The sequence below is a fragment of the Phocoena sinus genome, chromosome X (assembly GCF_008692025.1).
Source record: "Phocoena sinus isolate mPhoSin1 chromosome X, mPhoSin1.pri, whole genome shotgun sequence".
NCBI classification, from domain to species: domain Eukaryota; kingdom Metazoa; phylum Chordata; class Mammalia; order Artiodactyla; family Phocoenidae; genus Phocoena; species Phocoena sinus.
Genome location: NC_045784.1, coordinates 18,573,360 through 18,593,423, shown reverse-complemented (window position 1 = coordinate 18,593,423; position 20,064 = coordinate 18,573,360). Strand labels below are relative to the sequence as shown.

At 48.8% G+C, this 20,064-nt stretch overlaps 3 protein-coding genes and 1 long non-coding RNA gene across 4 annotated transcripts in view; 1 reads left to right on the top strand and 3 right to left on the bottom strand.

Annotated features, from left to right (window-relative positions):
• SMS (spermine synthase) overlaps nucleotides 1-2,642 on the bottom strand; it is a 52,889-nt gene extending 50,247 nt beyond the window's left edge. The window contains exon 1 of the mRNA XM_032620288.1: nucleotides 2,436-2,642. Within this exon, the coding sequence (XP_032476179.1) occupies nucleotides 2,436-2,484 (49 nt within the window). The 5' untranslated portion in view covers nucleotides 2,485-2,642. The remainder of the gene's footprint in view (nucleotides 1-2,435) is intronic.
• Nucleotides 2,643-4,446: 1,804 nt separating this feature from the next.
• Nucleotides 4,447-5,657, bottom strand: LOC116747395. The gene is made up of 3 exons (XR_004348031.1): nucleotides 5,525-5,657; nucleotides 5,236-5,420; nucleotides 4,447-4,772 (listed from the first exon to the last, which is right to left on the bottom strand). It is a non-coding gene; the product is annotated as an uncharacterized LOC116747395 (long non-coding RNA).
• An 880-nt stretch (nucleotides 5,658-6,537) lies between these two features.
• On the top strand, nucleotides 6,538-8,589 carry LOC116747803 (centrosomal protein of 78 kDa-like). Its single transcript, XM_032620343.1, is given in 5 exon segments — nucleotides 6,538-6,555; nucleotides 6,613-6,835; nucleotides 6,959-7,289; nucleotides 7,375-7,491; nucleotides 7,493-8,589. Coding segments are annotated over 5 exon segments (837 nt in total). The 3' UTR covers nucleotides 7,641-8,589.
• The window catches only part of MBTPS2 (membrane bound transcription factor peptidase, site 2), a 99,588-nt gene continuing 87,264 nt past the window's right edge, over nucleotides 7,741-20,064 (bottom strand). Inside the window, exons 18-19 of the transcript XR_004348030.1 lie at nucleotides 13,840-13,958; nucleotides 7,741-8,933 (exon numbers count right to left, since the gene is read on the bottom strand). The gene's annotated coding sequence lies outside the window, so the exon portion shown is untranslated. The remainder of the gene's footprint in view (nucleotides 8,934-13,839; nucleotides 13,959-20,064) is intronic.

The window sequence follows — 20,064 nt, the reverse complement described above, 5'->3', positions numbered from 1 at the left end:
AAGCCTGCGCGTCCGGAGCCTGTGCTCCCCAACGGGAGAGGCCTCAACAGTGAGAGGCCCGCGACCGCAACAACAACAAAAAAAGGGCTTCCCTGGTGGTGCAGTGGTTAAGAATCCGCCTGCCAATGCAGGGGACACGGGTTCGAGGCCTGGTCCGGGAAGATCCCACATGCTGCAGAGCAACAGAGCCGGTGCGCTACAACTGCTGAGCCTGCGCTCTAGAGCCTGTGACCCACAACTACTGAAGCCCACGCGCCTAGAGCCCGTGCTCCACAACACGAGAAGCCACCACAATGAGAAGCCCGCGCACCGCAACGAAGAGTAGCCCCCGCTCACCGCAACTAGAGAAAGCCTGCGCGCAGCAACGAAAACCCAACGCAGACAAAAAAAAAGAGTGACTGGGAATTCTCAATTATTTTTTACTTTCTCTTCACACGACTAAATTATTTGGATGCCACTTCCACACCTCGGCAACTTCGAACCCGCCGGCTTCTCCCGCTCCCTTCCAAACTGCACGTCCATGGTTCTCTCTCCCTCTCTAGCCGGTGCCTGCCCAAAATGTTCAAGTTCTCTCCCTTTTTCTTCATACAATTAAGGGAAGGTTTTCCCCGCTTCTACAATAGAACGCAGAAGTCCATTGGGAGCACCCATTTCAACAGACAACACCTGAATTTAGCTGCAAGCTGTTTAAGGCTTCAGGCAAGGACACTCAGGCTGAGGGAAGGGCAGGAATCTTCCGGCCTCATCGTTACCCTGCTTAGAGCCTGGAAAACTCACACTCAATAAGTACAGGTGAGCGCTCACACAAGACTGCCACCAGAAACTCAACTCAGCAGCTTAGTGGCTTTGAACCACTATTTCTCCCTCACGCCTCACCCTCCCAGTGAAACTGGCAGGCTAATTACTCAAAAAAACCTTTTACAGCTCCAATCACCATTTCATCTCCTGATTCTCCCCAGCCGCCTCCCTTCCCTCCAGCCTCACCTAAGAAAGGAGGGAACTAAGAAATGCTTTTTCTCCTAGTCACTTCCCCACCACCCAAATACGCTGATATTACTTCACAACCCTGTAGCGTTTTCCAGCAACTCCATTAACATTAAAAGCCCTGGGGGATGGGGGTGCCCAACGAAGTGCGCCCTATCCTTCCCCTTTTTTACCACAGGGAAGAAGCAGCTGGACAGGTTGAGAAATAAAGCCAAAGTCACAAGCAGAGCCAATCAACACAGGACAGAAAACTAGGTCTTGTCCAAATCCCTAAGGTCTTTTTTTCTTCCCCCTCATCTTATGCCTTCGGAAATCCTTTAAACTGGGGGAGAACATGCAAAGTGAGTACTCAGAAGTTTAAAAAAAGGGGCAGGGGAGAAAGAAAGTGTGAAAGTAATGTTTTCAATGGTAACAGAAAAGGTGGCTCCAGCCAATTGGAGGAAGACGGTGAAAAAGCAAGACCTGGGTGAGACGCTCCAAGTGGGACAAACCGGAAGCGCAGATTCAAGTCTGCGGCACTCACAGGTTTAAAAGCCACCAGAGGGACTTCCCTGGCGGTCCAGGGGTTAAGACTCCGCACTCCCAATGCAGGGGGCACGGGCTCGATCTCTGGTCGGGAAACTAAGGTCCCGCATGCCGCTGGGCCCGGCAAAAAAAAAAAAAAAATCCACCAGAAAAAAGACCAGCAGTCCTACCCCTCCCCCTCCCCCCCCTTAGACGCACCCAGGAAAAAAGGATGCAAAATACCCTTCCTCTCCACAATTTCCGCAGTCGGTCCGGACTTTCCCAGCCCTCTGTTCTGGTCGGCTCGCAGTCTTCCGAGCCTCCCCGATTCGGAGAGTTACAGTTCCCGCGCTGGGACTTCACCCCCCACCCAATAATAATATAATCATCGTTTCCTTTTCCCGTGCCCCGTCCCTTTCCGGGGGATCTGTCTCCTACGCGGTCGCCTGAGAATTCTGCGAGCGCGACGCGGTCCTGCCCCAGGCCCGGCTCGCACGAGGGGAGCCCCCACCCCCGGGGGAATTTACCCGCCTCGGGGAACGTGGAAAGGTCCCGCGGGCAGGCCCCTCGCACGCCCCCCGCCCCACCCGGACTCTTCCTCCCGCGCCCAGGGCGCGAGGGGACCCCCGGCGGGGGCGGCCGAACCCGCGAAGGGCGCGGGTGGGCGACCCGGGCCCCGGAGGGCGGCCCGGTCGGGGTCGAAGAGGGAGCCAGCGCGGCCCTCCCGGGCCCCGCGCTGCCGCCGGGACAGAGCGCGGCGGGAGCAAGAGCGCGGCCTCCACGCGGGCGCCGGTGCAAGCGACAGCCTGGGAGACGACAGCGCCGGGGCTGGGGCCGCGCGACCGTCCGCATTGTTCGGCCCGCGGCGCGCGCCCCGCCCGGCCCCGCCGGCCCCAATCCGCCCGGCGGCGGGAGCGACGGGGCAGGTGGCGGGCGCGCGCCCTCACCTTTGGTGCCGAGCATGAAGTCAAGGGTGCTGTGCCGTGCTGCTGCCATAGTGAGGCGAGGCCCTGGGCCATGCCTGGGGGAGGCGGCCGGGGAGACTGGGGGGCCACGCGGCGTGTCAGGCTGCGGCCGGCGGGGAGTGCGCCGCGCCGGGGAGGCTGAGGGTAGGAGGTAGGAGGGACCGCGGGGAGCCACCCGGGGAGCGGGGGCGGGGTCGGGCCCGCCTCCGGGAGGGAGGAAGCGAGGACGCCCGCAGCCCCGAACTCCGAGCGCAGCGTGTGAGGCCGCGCTAAGGCAACTGTGGAAACGTGGGCGCCGTGCTCCCCGGCGTGCGTCACCAATGGCCGCGCCCCGCGCCGAGGATCTGGCGGGCGCTCCCGCCATCCGTTAGGTCACCTTAGGTTTAAACCACGCAGCACGACTTCCGGGGGGCCCACCCCCTGCGCTTCCCCCAGACCGGCCCCCCGAGCCCAGGCCCCTCTGATTTCCTGGCCAAGCCAAGAAAATAAAATGCTGGGAACCACCCTGGAGTCTAAAAGTACTGCCGCCTTTTCCTTAACTCTTCAAATGCTACAATTTAATCTATTAGAATTGTCATTTACATTATCTATAGCCAGGGCCGGCTCTGCGTTTCGGCACAGAACAGAAAGCTCTTGGGTATTCAAGTTAGTTGCCTACGTTTTTGCGAAAAATGGGAATGGGGAAGAAGCAAGTGAGAGGAAAACGTTGTTAATGTTGACTTGAGAAATTACAGCTTCTAGAGTTGCTCGTCCAGCACTGATGTCTACATTCGTGGCAGTGAACCTTTTCGCTGTGAGCTTGTCTTTGACTTCGGGGTTGTAGCTAGTGATCAACAAGATGCGACAAAGGAGAGAACATCAGTGTCTGGCCACTAAAGCCCTCTTTATGACACTGACAGTATCACTGGGCAAATGCCTCCATCATCCCATCAGTCCTCTGTGCCTCTCTAGGCGCTCCCAGGCTCCTCAGGAATTGCTGTAATGGCTGGACAAAGTCTAGATCAGTGAAGTCTTGTACCTCCACAAGCGCAGGAGGAACCTAGATATTAAGCTTAATCTCTCCTGCAAACAGTCCCTAGTGGCTGTTTTGCTGAGTCCTTCACCTTTCCACAGGAACTGGGCAGTGTCTTCACAAGTGTCTGTTAATAGACCATCCTGTTAAGAACCGGGGCCCCGGGCTTCCCTGGTGGCACAGTGGTTGGGAGTCCGCCTGCCGATGCAGGGAACACGGGTTCGTGCCCCGGTCCGGGAGGATCCCACATGCCGCGGAGTGGCTGGGCCTGTGGGCCATGGCCACTGAGCCTGGGTGTCCGGAGCCTGTGCTCTGCAAAGGGAGAGGCACAACAGTGAGAGGCCCGCGTACCGCCAAAAAAAAAAAAAAAAAAAAAAAAAAAAAAACCGGGGCCCCTTTTCAGCCCCCACATTAATTTTCTCCAGCCCAGGCCACCTGTTTGTTACCCTGCATGTTTTCCTTTCTTCTGTGGATCCCAGGGTCCTCAATTTCCATAGCTCTTCTGCTATCTCAGCCTTCAGTCTCTATTCTTCAGACTGCAGCTCTTGCTTGCTTCCTGGGATGCTCTCCAGTTCTGGTCATTCCTCCAGAGTCAGGTCCCCGGGAACCCAGTTGTCCTTGTCTGCCACACTGCAGGGGCAGCAAGGCTCCACAGGCCTCCTCAGGCTCAGAACAGCCCTGCACTTGCTTTAACTTTCTGCTCTCGCTGTCTTGAAATTGTGAATAATTTTTGAACAAGGGGTCCCGTGTTTCCATTTTGTACTGGGCCTGCAAATTATGTAGCCGGTCCTGCTCAGCAGCTCGTGTCCTCCAGGACAGGTGGCAGTGGCCAGCGATAGTGCCCCGCCTTGCTTCTGCGGGTGCAAAATAGACGGAGATAAAAGTCCCTGAGATACTCTGCCATTAACTAATCAGAAAGCCACAACAAAACCCTAACGCTTCATAATGTTAGCACAGCATCAGAGATAAATGGGCCTTGAAATGGAGCTGGCATTGTTGGGTAATTTTAAGCATGTTCACAGTGCCTGTATTACCTACCAATGACACAATCCTGGTGAGACTGTTACAGGTAGGACATGGACAGGAATCAAGGGCTTGAGGCCTTTGTAAATACCTCCAACTGGGCTGTGAGTACCTATTTGGATTCTGGAACGTGTTCTCTTTCCCTGGGTTTTATAATCTAGGCCCCTGACTTCAAGGCCTGTTAGAGGACGAATAATCACTTTGTTTGTGGGAATTGCTTGTGTTAGAGTTGACCGGTGTATCCTGTGCAACTGTTATCACATCAGAGAATTCAGCAACTTATCCTGCAACAAAAAAGCAGGAGAGACTTACCCAACGCCAGCCTGCATTTCCTCATCAACAAAATCTTGGCAATGGTGAAAATGTAGATATCATGGATTAATGTCCTCTTGCCTGCCCTCGTCTGCTCTTGGCCCAAAGGAGGCCTGAGACAGAGAAAAGCAGTACCTGGCATCCAGCAGGAGCTGGCCAGGTGCCCTCCTGTTGAACATAAACAATTCCCCACAACCCTGACATCAGACAAGGCCACTCTGTGACCAGGATAGGACGGAACAAAAACAAGACCACTCCGTAATCATGTCAAAACACGGACAAAGCAGGAACTTGTCCAAACCACCAAAGTCACCCACCCAACGTCCCTGGGTCCTGGCTCCTAGAAGAGACTGCTGCTTCTTCACCAATCCCAGCCTTTGTCTGGTCTTCCCCGCTTCTCGGGCAAGAAGACTAAGACGCCTGATCAGGACTCACCCCCGCTTCCTGACAGCATCCAATCCAGAGCGACACCCGGCTTCCTTAAACGCTCCCCAAAGCACCAGACACAGGCCCCACTGCTACGTGTGGTCCTTCCTGACCCCCTCTCGCTGTGATGCCCCGCGGGTCCCCATGGCATACGGCTGTTCCATTGCAGGTGCTCCTGAGGACGGGGGGAGTGGCTGGAGGGCGGTGAAAATAAGCTGAAGTCAATACTTAGAGTGGAAAAGTGACCTCTTAGCAAAATCCTACTTGCTGTTAGATATTACACTTATCCAAAACTCACATTCACATGGACCCATCTGCTTATTGGCAGTCAGGCCAACTTGCACGTCTGCAACAGTTTTTAAAAACTCAGAGAGGGGCTTCCCTGGTGGCACAGTGGTTGAGAGTCCGCCTGCCGATGCAGGGGACACGGGTTCATGCCCCGGTCCGGGAAGATCCCACATGCTGCAGAGCGGCTAGGCCCGTGAGCCATGGCCGCTGAGCCTGCGCTTCCGGAGCCTGTGCTCTGCAACGGGAGAGGCCACAACAGTGAGAGACCTGCGTATCACAAAAAACAAACAAACAAACAAAAAACCTCAGATAAAGAGCCACACTGTCCTGCACAGTTAGCAACAATAACTACCTCCTGGGAAGAAGAGAATGGAAAACAGAAGAGATTTCTGTTAAAAAGGAGAAGACAGTGGCCATGGCAGGGAAGTTGGGGTGCTATCTGGAAACTTCCCCAGCTGAAAGAATGCACAGGCCATTCTATGGGGCCGCAGTCCAAACCTCTCTTGTGAAGAGAGGTGGGGGGGAGGCAGGGGCGAGCACTACCCAGTAGCCGTTTGTTCTACTGTTTTGTTTTTTGCTTTTTCACCAGTTCACTTGGGACCCTAGGAGACATTCTGCCTCCCTGCCCCCTGTGTGCAGCTGTGGTGAAATCACTTCCTCTCTTAAAAAAAAAAAAAGAACTGGCCTTAGCTGTTTGTTAGGGTTACAATGTCTGACAGATATCTGGATCACTCCCCCATCACTACCCCACCATTTCTCAGATGAATGTGGGCCTAGCCTAGCTAGTTAAACACGATTTAAATTTCTGATTAAAAAGAGCGTATAACCAAGAGGGGCCTGGAATCTTTGATACAACGATTCTCAACTTTGGCTGCAGACTGGAATCACCTAGGGAGCTTTAAAAGCTATTGCTGCTACCTGGGCCCGGACTCAGGTGCAGCTCAGGCATTGGATTGTTAAACTAAATATATAAAAACCCGGGAGGCCTGCCGGTTTGAACCGCAGCCCCGCGCGCGGAGGTCCATGAGGCTGGCGCCAAGGGCCGGCGAATCGCCGCGGGAGTCAGCGCAGGAGCGCGGCATGGAGGGCCTGGCCTAGCTGGGGCTCGTGGCCCTGCGTCATCTGGCTGCGACGCGGGTCCTGCGCACGCTGCGGGGCCGCAGACCCCGGGCCGTGAGCGCCCGAGGGGCCGGGAGGCGAGCCGGGGACCCCAGGCGGGTGTGGGCATCGTGTCCACAGCCAACGTCCCCGAAGCCGCACTCGGGCCATGATCACTCGGTGAAGCTGCGCTGCGACACCGCGGCCGACTTCTTCCCGCGCTGTGAGGACCTGTGCGCGCTGCAGGACTCAGTGCCTCTGCCCGCCTTGCGCGCTTCCCTGAAGGAGGGCCTGCTGGAGTTAACGGCGACCGCCTCCGCGGGGTAGACTGGGCGCCGGTCCTGAGCACCCTCTGCCCCGATCTGTATCCAGAGCTTCTTCCAGCGACGGCTGGGCGAGACAGTTATTTGTCAAGGTGTAAAGAACTCTAACACTCTTAAGACAGTAAACTTCACGGGGTGTAATCTGACGTGGCAGGGAGCAGATCACATGACCAAGACCTTAAAGTATCTGACTACCAGAAGGCATGAAGAAACCTGGGCTGAGAATCTCCATTCCAGGAGACCTGATCTTGACTGTATGGCTGGTTTGAGGCGCATCACTCTGAACTGCGACATGCTCATGGGTGACCTGGGTGCAAGTGCTTCTGAAGAATCTCTTAGTGAGGATTTGTGGCTTGGAGGACTCTTCCACACGTGAGAAAATGAGAGTTGTCTATATGTTAAATCTGTAGAGTTAGCAAGTGACCTTTTGTCTTTCATCAAAAGCACTTGACCTGCAGCAGTGTGGCCTCACCAGTGAAGGAGCAAAGGCTTTACTAAAGGCCCTTGAAACCAACGGAACTCTGCTCGTTCTGGATGTAAGAAAAAATCCACTTGTTGTACCAGTGGATAACTTCTCCATCGGTGAAGGAACCATCCAAAGCTGCTAGACAGAAGAAGAGAACTCTAATTTTGGAAAGTGGTCGAAAAGGAAAAGCTACTATTAGAATTGATGTCCAGTGGAGCCCCAGAATGGAAGCAAGATGAATATTCCATTCCACATTGGCAACACCAAAGGAGATGATGCTTTAGAAAAAAGATTTGTCGACAAAGCTCTTGAACTCAATATGATCTCCCTAAAAGGGCACAGAGAACAGCAAAACATCCACAGCTATCCCAAGCTGTTGAAACTTAACCTTAATTCTGACTTGAACTGGAAGCTTTTAAAAAGTCTTCTCTTGCTTTTCTACCAAATTCCAGCTACTGTTGTCTTTGCTGCTACTTTTTCTGCCTAGATCTCATATTCAAAGCTGCCTATGGGTTTAATTATATGCAAATTGCAGGTTGTTGTTTTTAGAGACACACAGACACACAGCATGGAGGGTGGGTGGGGCCCTCTAGGTGCTGAATTTTGATCCTTTGCAAGATGACAGCAGTGGGGTCTTCTGGACTTTCTTTATACGGTTATTCTCATAAAGCGATAAAAGTGACTTACTATATGTTTATATAGCAAGGTCTGTTTTTAATACCAAATAGCTTATATCTCTATGCATTTATATCTCTGCCTTTATATTTCTAATAATATGGTTCTTGTTGGTATATGTTGAGACTTTCAGAATTTGTTAGGATCCTTGACCTTGTGCATTAGAGTGTTACGTTCTCAACAGTTGTGTGCCTCCCATTCCCCCTCCCCTCTCCCTTTTTAAGCTGCTTCACAAGATTTGGAAGCTCCCTGATTCACTTTTACTTTCCTTTCAGTGGGTAGAACGGTTGGTTGGTTGGTTGGTTGGTTTTGTTTTTCAGTTATGCTGTTAAACTAAAAATCTGTGTTAAATTCCCTTACTGTTTCTTCACGTGACTGTTCTCTTTCTGGTGTTTGACCAGTGATGCCGTGAGTTCGGGAAGATTTTTGCTGAAGAGTCTTTTCCCCTCTTGTTCATCCATTGTCAGTGTTTTATGTTGACCGTGTGAAGGACATTAAAGTCCTAAAACATCTTAAAGAAAAAACCAAAAACAAACAAAAAAAAATGGGAGATTCCAGTGCAAAGTGAAGAGTGCCTCTGCCAAACCCCAAAGCAGTGTGAACCCCAATAGATAAAGCCATGAGACTGGCTCTGATACAAGTAAATAAATACATTTTAAAAGCGAGAAAGGGCTTCCCTGATGGCACAGTGGTTGAGAGTCTGCCTGCCGATGCAGGGGACGCGGGTTCGTGCCCCGATCCTGGAAGATCCCACATACGGCACAGGGGCTGGGCCCGTGAGCCATGGCCGCTGAGCCTGTGCGTCCGGAGCCTGTGCTTCGCAACGGGAGAGGTCACAACAGTGAGAGGCCTGCGTACTGCAAAAAAAATAAATAAATAAAATAAAAGCGAGAAAATAACAAATGTTGGGGAGGATGTGGAGGAATTTCTGGTGGGAATGTCAAATAGCGCAGCCACTGTGGAAAACAGTTCGGTAGTTCCTCAAAACGTTAAACAGTTACCATGCAACCCAGCAATTCCCCTCTTGGGTGTATACCCAAGAGAATGGAAAACAGGTGTTCAAACAAAAACTTGTACACAAATGTTTATGGCAGCACTATTTACAATGGCAAAAAGGTGGAAACAACCAAATTTCCATCAACAGATGAATGGATAAACAAACTATTTTCAGCCACAAAAAGGAATGAAGTACTGATACATGGCACAACATAGGTGAACCTCAAAAACATTATGATAAGTGGAAGAAGCTAGTCACAAAAGGACAAATACTGTATGATTCCACTAGAAATGTCCAGAATAGGTAAATCCATAGAGACAGAAATTGGGTTAGTGCTTGCCAGGGGCTGGGAGAAGGAAGGAAGTGAAGTGACTGCTTAATGGGTATAGGGTTTCCTATTGGGGGGGGATGAAAATGTCTTGGAATTACATACAGTTACCCCAAATTGTAAATGTACTAAATGCCGGTGAATTTTTCACTGTAAAATGGCTACTTCCATGTTATGTACATCTTACCTCAATTAAAAAAAAAAAGACGTAGCCAAACCAAGTTTGTCAGGTAAAGCTGTATAGAAATTTTTATTAAGTGAACTTCATCACCTATAGCAAATTCCAAGTAAATGCCTGATGGGGTGGACTTGAAGTGAGATGTTTGCAAAAAGGAGCAAATTGAAGGCAGCTGCGAAACCAGCCTCATGGTTGTGGTTTTCCCAGAAAGAAGCATTCTTCAGCCTCTCAGCCTCGAATGCTAACTTATTTAATCCTTACAATAGCCCTAAGAGGTACGTGCAATTATCCCCATTTTACAAATGGATTAACTGAGGCACAAAGAGGTTAGGTAGCTAGAAAGTGCTGGAGCCAGGACTCAGACCCAGGCAGGTGGCTCCAGAGTCTGGCTAGTCACCCCTTCATGGTGCTGCCTCTGATTGCCCTGCCTGTTGTCTCAAAGTGTCCCCACTTTTCTTTCTTTCTTTCTTTTTTTTTTTTTTTGCAGTACGTGGGCCTCTCACTGCCGTGGCCTCTCCCGCTGCGGAGCACAGGCTCCGGACGCACAGGCTCAGCGGCCATGGCTCACGGGCCCAGCCGCTGTGCGGTATGTGGGATCTTCCAGGACCGGGGCACGAACCCGTGTCCCCTGCATCGGCAGGCGTACTCTCAACCACTGCGCCACCAGGGAAGCCCCGCCCCCACTTTTCTTATAACTCCCCAAACCGGAGGTGTGTGAGTCTGCCTGCCTCCCACCAGTAGGCGCCCCCTCCCCGTCACGGAGCGTGTGATTGGATAGGGTGTCCTGCCCCCCTCCTCTCTGGAGCCATCGCCTATCTCCACCAATTTCTGGGCTGAACCCCGACCCAATCTCTTACTAGTTGTGTGACAGTGAATAGGTTCACCAACCTCTCTGTGCCTGTTTCCCCTCTCTGTAAAATGGAGCTAATAACAGTAGAGCTGTTGTGAGGATTAAATGAATAACTATATGACAAGCATAGAGGGCAGTATCTGACACATGACAAGTATTCAATAAATGGCTATGCTGATGAGGATGTTTGATATTACTAAGGCACACCCTACTCTGGGCACTGAGCTCCTTCAGGACTCTTTTTCATCCTTGGGTTCCCAGTGCTTAGCACTGTGCCTGGCACACAGCAGGTGCTCCATATCTGTGTCCTTTGAAATGAACTGAGGAATAGAGCATCATGCTCAACATCCCAAAGGACCCCAAGCAGAGACCCAGTTCTCAGGAGTCCTATGTCGGGAAAGGAAGATGATGGTGACAGCCAACCCACTCTGTTCCCCACTCTGGACTTCCCCACTCTCTTCCCAGTCATTCACCTCTACAGTTGGCCCTCCAAATCCGTGGGTTCCGCATCTGTAGATTCAACCAACCTCAGATTGAAAATATTAAAAAAACAAATTCCAGGGCTGCCCTGGTGGCACAGTGGTTGAGAGTCCGCCTGCCGATGCAGGGGACATGGGTTCGTGCCCCAGTCCAGGGGGATCCCATATGCCGCGGAGCGGCTGGGGTCGTGAGCCATGGCCGCTGAGCTTGCGCGTCCGGAGCCTGTGCTCCGCAACAGGAGAGGCCACAACAGTGAGAGGCCCGCGTACCGGGAAAAAAAAAAAAAATCCATAAAGTCCCTAAAAACAAAACTTAAATTTCCCTCTGTCTGGCAACTATTTACATAGCATATACATTGTATTTATAATTATTTACATAGTATTTACATTATATTAGGTATTATAAGTAACCAAGTAATAACCGAGGGAATTCCCTGGCGGTTAAGACTCTGCACTTTCACTGCCAATGGCCCAGGTTCGATCCCTAGTTGGGGAAATAAGATCCTACAAGCCTTGGGGCACGCCCCCCCCCAAAATACAAAAAGTAACCGAGAGACGGTTTTAAGTATACTAGAGGGTATGCCCAGGTTGGTTAAATGGAAACATTAGGCCATTTTATATAAGGGAATTGAGCATCCTCAGATTTTGCTGAGGGGGGCGGGGGGTCCTGGAACCAATCCTCTACAGATACCGGGGCAAACTGTATTCCTGACCCCCAGGGTGCCAGGCAGTTCACAGCCCATTCAGAACCTCCTTAAGAGTTTGTTGGTAGACCCCTCTGGATGATTATTTAAGAAAAGTAAATGACAAAATAGGTTTTCCGCAAGACATTTCAAGCCAGCACCCTGAGTGCCAGTCATAATCCTCATTTGTGTCCCCGCTGACCCTTTTATTTTATTTTTTTTATTTTTTAACATCTTTATTGGGGTATAATTGCTTTACAATGGTGTGTTAGTTTCTGCTTTATAACAAAGTGAATCAGTTATACATATACATATGTTCCCATATGTCTTCCCTCTTGCGTCTCCCTCCCTCCCACCCTCCCTATCCCACCCCTCCAGGCGGTCACAAAGCACCGAGCTAATATCCCTGTGCCATGCGGCTGCTTCCCCCTAGCTATCTACCTTACTACGTTTGTTAGTGTGTATATGTCCATGACTCTCTCTCGCCCTGTCAAAGCTCACCCTTCTTCCTCCCCATATCCTCAAGTCCGTTCTCCAGTAGGTCTGCGTCTTTATTCCTGTCTTACCCCTAGGTTCTTCATGACATTTTTTCCCCCTTAAATTCCATATACATGTGTTAGCATACGGTATTTGTCTTTTTCTTTCTGACTTACTTCACTCTGTATGACAGACTCTAGGTCTATCCATCTCATTACAAATAAATCAGATTTTCCTTTTTTTTTTTTTTTTTTTTTTGCGGTACGCGGGCCCCTCACTGTTGTGGCCTCTTCCGTTGCGGAGCACAGGCTCCGGACGCGCAGGCCCAGCGGCCATGGCTCACGGGCCAGCCGCTCTGCGGCATGTGGGATCCTTCCGGACCGGGGCACAAACCCGTGTCCCCTGCATCGGCAGGGCGGACTCTCAACCACTGCGCCACCAGGGAAGCCTCCCGCTGACCCTTTTAGAATTAGCATGTAGAACACAAAAGGATGAGAAGTAGATTCCTATTATTACCCTGCAGCCACTTTCCTCACCCTTGCAGAATCGCAGTGCCCTGAGATATGTCCGCACACCGCCCGCCCCACCAAAGGGTTCCTCCAGTTTGAGAAAGCCTGACTTAGAGGGAAGGTTGGCAGCCTGAGGCTCCATTACTCAGCCCTGAGAAGACACACTGGTCCAGGCTTTCTTAAGAGAATCTCCGCTTGAGACTCTTTACAAAGCCCACATTGCTCCAAGTAAAATGCTGTCCAACCCATTCCACTTCCTTCTTTCCTCTCATTTCCAACAAAGAATGGTGCATTAGGGGGAGGGGAGACTGAAGTGTTGTAAGGCATTACTTAACCGCCTATGTTCAAATAATGACACAATCAAAATTGTTACCAAAGCAAATAATAGAGCATGTTTTGGTCCCAAAAGTAATGCCCTGGCTTCTCATCTGAAGGCAGCATTTCCTACAGCTATACTCAAAGATGTGACTAAATTCTCAACTGTTAGTGCTAGTTAAATATATACTTTTCTGTTGTAAAACAACTATACTTCGATTAAAAAATTATGATATATATATAAATATATATTTTTTTATTTTATTATTTTTTTTCTGTAACATTGATTGCTTACTTCCTCAGTCTCTAGAGAGGCAGCCTGCAGAATGGTTAGGATCAGGGGGGCCTGGATTCTAATTCTGATTCTCCCATTTCCTTGCAGGTGACCTTTGGCAAATGATCTAATTTTTCTAACTTTCTTTATTTGTGAAGGAAGTAACACAACAGCATGTCTTTCACACGATTGTTCTGAGAATTAAATAAATTAATAGAAGTATAGCACTTCAACAGTGCCTGGCACATAGAACACACCATGGAACGATTAGTTATTATTATTAGTGAGTTAAGACTTATGTTTAACTGGTAGTTTCCTTTGCCCCAGTCCAAATGGTGAGTACCTGGGGTTTACAGGGCAACTCCCATTTCAGTTAACATTTCCCTAGAGTAGAGCTAAAAGATTTCCAAAGCCCACAGAGGGTCCACTTGTCTTAAATGTATTTGATACAACTCAACAGTCAGAGGTAGTCCCAGAAGCTGATTGCAGTGGGGTTGGTTATGAGCCGCCATTGGACAGCACCATGCTCTTTCACCTGCCGGACACTTGGGTCTTTGTCCTCACCTGAAACACCTGCTTTCTCCAGTGGAAAAGCCCACGCATGAGCACTGAAGGCCCAGCTCAGGTGCCACACCTGATCCAGCCAGAGCTGATTGCTCGTTTCCTTGCTCACCTGTGTTCCCACAGCACAGCAGTCAGCTCCCCAGTGAAGAACTTTCCACCTCGCGTTAGTGGCAGCATGCTAGCGCCCCTCCAACTGGAACTAGTTTCTCTCCAGCCAACACTTCTTCCCTAATGGGACAAAAATCCAGAAAGTTTGAGGGACTAGCTCAAGTTTACATGCTTCTTAGTGAAATGAAGGCTCAGGGACCAGGACTGTAAGCAGGTAGGATAGGGAGTCCCCAGAGAAAGAGAACCAGGCACGGCTTTCTTGACATAAGAGAAACCATCTTTGGCCTAAGCCATTTTGTGATCTAAGCCTGGCCACAATGCTTGCCCTTGAACAGGTCTCAGTAATTAATGATTTTAAGGGAAGTGAGGGAATGCAGGAACAAAGGAAAAACAGTCAAGAAACAATAGTTCAGAGATAAAACAGAGTCCTAGTTCCTCCTTAAGGGATATACATAACAATCTGATACATATCTTTGAGTTCTGTGGGAACTAAGACCCCCCCACCCAGATGGAGGATGGAATGAGGATGTTGATCTTTTCTGACCCTTAAGACTTCGTTCAACTACAGCTTGGACTCTGTCAACCTTTACCCCAATTCTATGCTATAGTCTCCTCTGCCCAAACCCCTTCAAAAATATGCATGTACCCTTAGCTTAAAACTTCCCCAGTTTTGGTGTTTGGGGAGACATTGCTTTGGGAAAGATCCTCAGTGTTCTCCTTACTTGATGCAAGTAGTTAATCCTTCCTTCTCCCAATCAATCTGTTGTAGGAAAGGGGTCCCTTCCAGGGTCTGAGAGTAGGCGCTTGTCTGACACTCGGAAATGAACTGTCCAAGGAGACACATGTGCTGACAAAGCAAGAGACTTTATTGGGAAGGGGGACCCGGGTGGAGAGCAACAGGGTAAGGGAACCCAGGAGAACTGCTCTGCTACATGGCTCGCAGCCTCGGGTTTTATGGTAATAGGGTTAGTTTCCTGGTTGTCTCTGGCCAATCACTCTGACTCAGGGTCCTTCCTGGTGGCGTGTGCATCACTCAGCCAGGATGGGTTCCAGCGAGAAGGATTCTGGGAGGTTGGTAGGACATATGGACTGGTGTCTCCTCTCTCCTTTTGACCTTTCCCAAATCCTTCTGGTTGGTGGTAGCTTGTTAGTTCCGCATTCCTTACCAGGACCTCCTGTTGTAAGAGAACTCATGTAAGTGGTTACTATGGTGCCTGGCTAGGGCAGGTGGTTTCAGTCAGTGGTTCCCCTAACAATTCCCCCAGAGAGACATCATACTCAAGATACTTCTTGGGAATTGGGGCAGAGGTCTCTTTCTTCTGTAACTACTTCCTGATGAGAGTGGGCGTAGTCCTGCCTAGTGGAATAGAAGTCTTTCTCCACCTGACTGACTGATTGATTGATTGATCTGCATTGGGTCTTCGTTGCTGCATGCGGGCTTTCTCTAGTTGCGGCAAGTGGGGGCTACTGTTTGTTGCGGTGCACAGGCTTCTCATTGCCGTGGCTTCTCTTGTTGCAGAACACGGGCTCTAGATGTATGGGCTTAAGTAGTTTCAGGACACAGGCTCAGTAGTTATGGCGTGCAGGCTCTAGGGTGCACAGACTTCAGTAGTTGTGGCTCACGGGCTCTAGAGCACAGGCTCAGTAGTTGTGGCACACAGGCTTAGCTGCTCCACGGCATGTTGGATCTTCCTGGACCAGGGATCGAACCCGTGTCTCCTGCATTGGCAGGTGGATTCTTAAACACTGTGCCACCAGGGAAGTCCCACTCTCTCCACCTGATTTAAATCGAGGTATTCTGTGCCCCAAATCAGCATTCACCCTCGTAGTAACAACAGTTTAGCCTGAAACTGTTGGACCCTATCAGAGATGAACCTTGTTAGCAGCTGAAATAGACAAGGGCCAAACAGGAGGCCGAACAGGATGGTCATTGCCGGGCCCAGAAAAGGAAGGCAAAATTTGGGGTGAGAGCTGCAGTGTCTGTGACTTTTTTCTGATCAGCTGGTAGTGAGGTAACAGGGCAGTGCTCCAAGAGTCTTGTGCTCAGCCTGAAGTTACCATGCTTCACCTGGGTGGGGGCCTTAGTTCCTGCAGAAGAACTCAGAGAGATTGTTATGCATACTCCTTGAGGAGGAACCAGGACCCTGCCCCAAGGCCATACCATCACTTGACTGTTCCTCCCCTGTTTCTATATCCCCACCATTCCCTGATTAGCAACTGTTTGAATCTGCTCTTTGGAACTCAGGGAAGGTCAAGGAGGCTGAATGAAGCCTATTCCTACAAACAAGAAATAGGTGACACAGAAAGGATTTGTACTCCAGAGCCAACAGAGTCCTGCTCAGTTTCAATTCAGGGAACTGGGGTACAACAGCTCTGGCCACTCCCTGCTAAAAGGGGGACTAGTCCCGCCTCAATTTGGAAAATAGACACCGAGTTGGAAATATTTCTGAGTTCCAAGTCCTGGATCTGAGTCTTGTATGATTAAAAATCTCAATCCCCGCATGCTCTAGGGCCTGCATGCCACAACTACTGAGCCCGAATGCTGCAACTACTGAAGCCCACGCACCTAGAGCCCGTGCTCCGCAACAAGAGAAGTCACCGCACTAAGAAGCCTGCGCACCGCAACGAAAAGTAGCCCCTGCTTGTCACAACTAGAGAAAGCCCACGCGCAGCAACAAAGACCCAAAACAGCCAAAAATAAATTAAAAAAAAAATTAAAATCTCAATCCCTTGGTCCGCCATTTTGGTGTAATAGACCCAATTAGAAGTAGTTGGGGACTTCCCTGGTGGTGCAGTGGTTAAGAATCTGCCTACCAATGCAGGGGATGTGGGTTCAAGCCCTGGTTCAGGAAGGTCCCACATGCCGCGGAGCAACTAAGCCCGTGCGTCACAACTACTGAGCCTGTGCTCTAGAGCCCATGAGCCACAACTACTGAGCCCACGTGCCACAACTATTGAAGCCCATGCACCTAGAGCCTGTGCTCCACAACAAGAGAAGCCACTGCAATGAGAAGCCTGCGCGCCACAACAAAGAGTAGCCCCCACTCGCTGCAACTAGAGAAAACCCGCACGCAGCAACAAAGACCCAATGCAGCCAAAAATAAATAAGTTAATTAATTAAATAATTTAAAAAAGAAGTATTTGGACGAGTGACAACTGGAATTTTAAGAGAAAAAATAAATCTCATTCCCTGAGGAATTCAGAAGAGTAAGCCGGAAACCCAGTCTGGACCTCGCACTTTGGGGAGACTTGTAACCAGGTAGCCAGTTGTTTATTCTTATCTAATCTAAGTAGGTTTTAACTTCAGATATGGTATTAATATGTACATAACAGGAGCTATTGGCCACTACACATCTCTTTTTTCTACTACTATCTGATCTAAAACAATTTCATTTTCTAAAAATTTAGTAGTTACAAGAGGATACCTTGAAACCATAAGGTTGCAGCTACCAGCTGCCAGCAGACATTTTTTTGCGAATGGCTGGTGGCATCCCAAGTGTGACACAGCTCAGAAAACTCAAGTTCTTAGCAATACAAGGACTTGTCTGAAATCATGTCCATAATGCCACCTAGTATTACCTTGGATGTCTGAATCACAGCTACTCCATTTTGACTTTCAGTTGCACTTCTCTCTTTAATGGCCAAAGCAGATGTCACTGTTAATGATTTTCAAGCTTTTCTAGATATGAGAAGATGGAAGAATTTGGGCTCATAAAGTCTTCTCCTGAAAGTATCTAACGATCTGCAGGCCTGTTCTACCAGTTTTTCCCAGAGCACAGAGTGCCTCATTCCTGATCTCCACCCTGAACTCCTTTCAGGGTATGTTAAGGTCAGTGGCTGCAGTGGCCATTGACCTAATCCTTGCATAAGCATACGGCAAAGTGACAGTCTTCATTTGGCAGGGCCCCTTCAGAGTCATAAATTCAACCACGGTTTCGGGGGCACTTCATGACCACTTCGTCCCATGGTGCTAGGAATGATCATTCCCAGGTCGGGCAAAGATTTCACTGACAGGCCACTCAATGTGCTATTACTAGACTAGGCCTTATTCACAGTAGCCAAAAATCTCTGGACCACCTGTCTTACTAGTCTTTTATGGTCCACGAAAATACTCCCTCTTGTTGCTTCTTCCCATATCTAGAGTTACTATTACCATCACTGATCTTATATGGAACTATATGTCATCATTTTATCAGAGGTTCAATCACACATTTGGTAATACAAAGAGCAACAATTCTGTAAAACACTCAATATAAAAAATAATATAGGGACTTCCATGGCAGTGCAGTAGTTAAGAATCCGCCTGCCAATGCAGGGGACACAGGTTTGAGCCCTGGTCCGGGAAGATCCCACATACCGTGGAGCAGCTAAGCCCATGCACCACAACTACTGAGCCTGCACTCTAGAGCCACAACTACTGAGCCTGCATGCCACAACTACTGCAGCCTGTGAGCTCAGAGCCCATGCTCCACAACAAGAGAAGCCACCGCAATGAGAAGCCAGTGCACCACAACAAAGAGTAGCCGCTGCTCGCTGCAACTGGAGAAAGCCCGTGTGCAGCAACGAAGACCCAATGCAGGCATAAATAAATAAATGTATTTATTTATTAAAAAAATAATATAGCTAGCAGTATTAGTAAGCTCACAAGTAAGAATTTAAGTCAAGAATTTCCATTAGGTGCAGCCCAGTATATCCCAGGTTTTCTTAGCCTGCTCTGTACCAATCTTTATCTTTAAGGGAAATAATATATTGGCACTATCCATAAGGCACCCAGCCCAGTTTCCTAGTGTTACTAGGCTGGTTATCTCTGGTATGGTTTAATTGTCCCCAAATAAAGTTGCCTTTAAATTTAAATGACCATAACCTGGCGTTAACCTCCCGGTTGCAGATCATGGAGCATCTGAGCTTCGTCCAAAGACAGATTACCGAGTTCAGCTTCAGAAACAAACTTAAAATGTCCTTTTAATAATTCAATTAAAACTTTACAACAATATAACATAACAGCAAAAACTATCCAAGAAGTGAGTCTTAGTGAATATAGACCTCAATAAACAGAATTAGATTTTGATGTCCATTGAAGCATCACTTTCTGTCTAAAGTTACCCTCATTTTTACCAATATAGTCAAAGCAAGATTAATTTGTCTGCAAATTAAGTCTGATTAATTGATAAAAGGCTTCCCCAGACCAGGAAAGCAAAGCCAAGGGCTTGTCACAGATTCTGCCTCACAGATTTAGGTGAATTCCTCCCTTTTTAAGGTCCACAAAAATACCTTCAGATTCCTGCACCTATTAGGAGGTGGCCTTTCTAATTTATCTGATAAAGCTGCTGGGAACCCAAGAGTTTCCAATCTCTGGAGGGGTCAGGTAGAGAGAAAAGAGAAATGTGTCAATTCTGCTTACAAAGGTGTAATTTACCAAATTGCTGTAAGTCATAATTAGCTTGAGGGGAAGGGTTTCTTTGTATCTGGAAAACACAAATTAACAGCTTGTAATGTTTCAGATAGAAACATAAACATTACAACTATATTCACCAGCCCATTCAGTAACTAATCCTCTTGTTAAACTTTTGATGAAGCATCAGGTTTCCTTAAGATTCTTTAATTTCTTACCCAGTTCCCCAGGATAATTGGAGATTTATCAGAGTACAACAACTGTCTATAAATGACAGAAAGACTTAAAAAGTCACAGTTAAACATCTGATCACAATGTAACTGACAAAAGAAACTTACTGCTGTGACATGCAACATTTTAAAATAACTAGAATTATGACTGGCAACATTTTACCAGGACATACTAGATTTTTAGGAATTCCATGTAATTTCTAGAATAACAACATCCATACAGTATATATATATATATATTTTTTTTTTTTTCAAAATAAGAAAGGCTTTATTTGAAGACAAAACAATAGCACACACACACACACATCCAAATGCAAGTAAGAGAGTTCACTGGGTTTTATAAAAGAGAAAGCTGCACTCAGGCACCAATTAACATTGGAACCATTGAAGAGATGCCCCCTGCTTGTGGTGACATAGGTACAACATGTGCTTGTGAAGAAGTTGTTCTGCCGTAGCATAAATGTGGGAATGCGGGACAAAGCGATACAAGGCAGAGCAGCAGGTGGGCAAAAGCTTGAAGACCCTTTTCTCCACTCTAACGTGCTCTCGTTCTGCCCTGGGGAATTAAAGCACTCAGAAGGTCACCTTACAAAGAACCTCAATT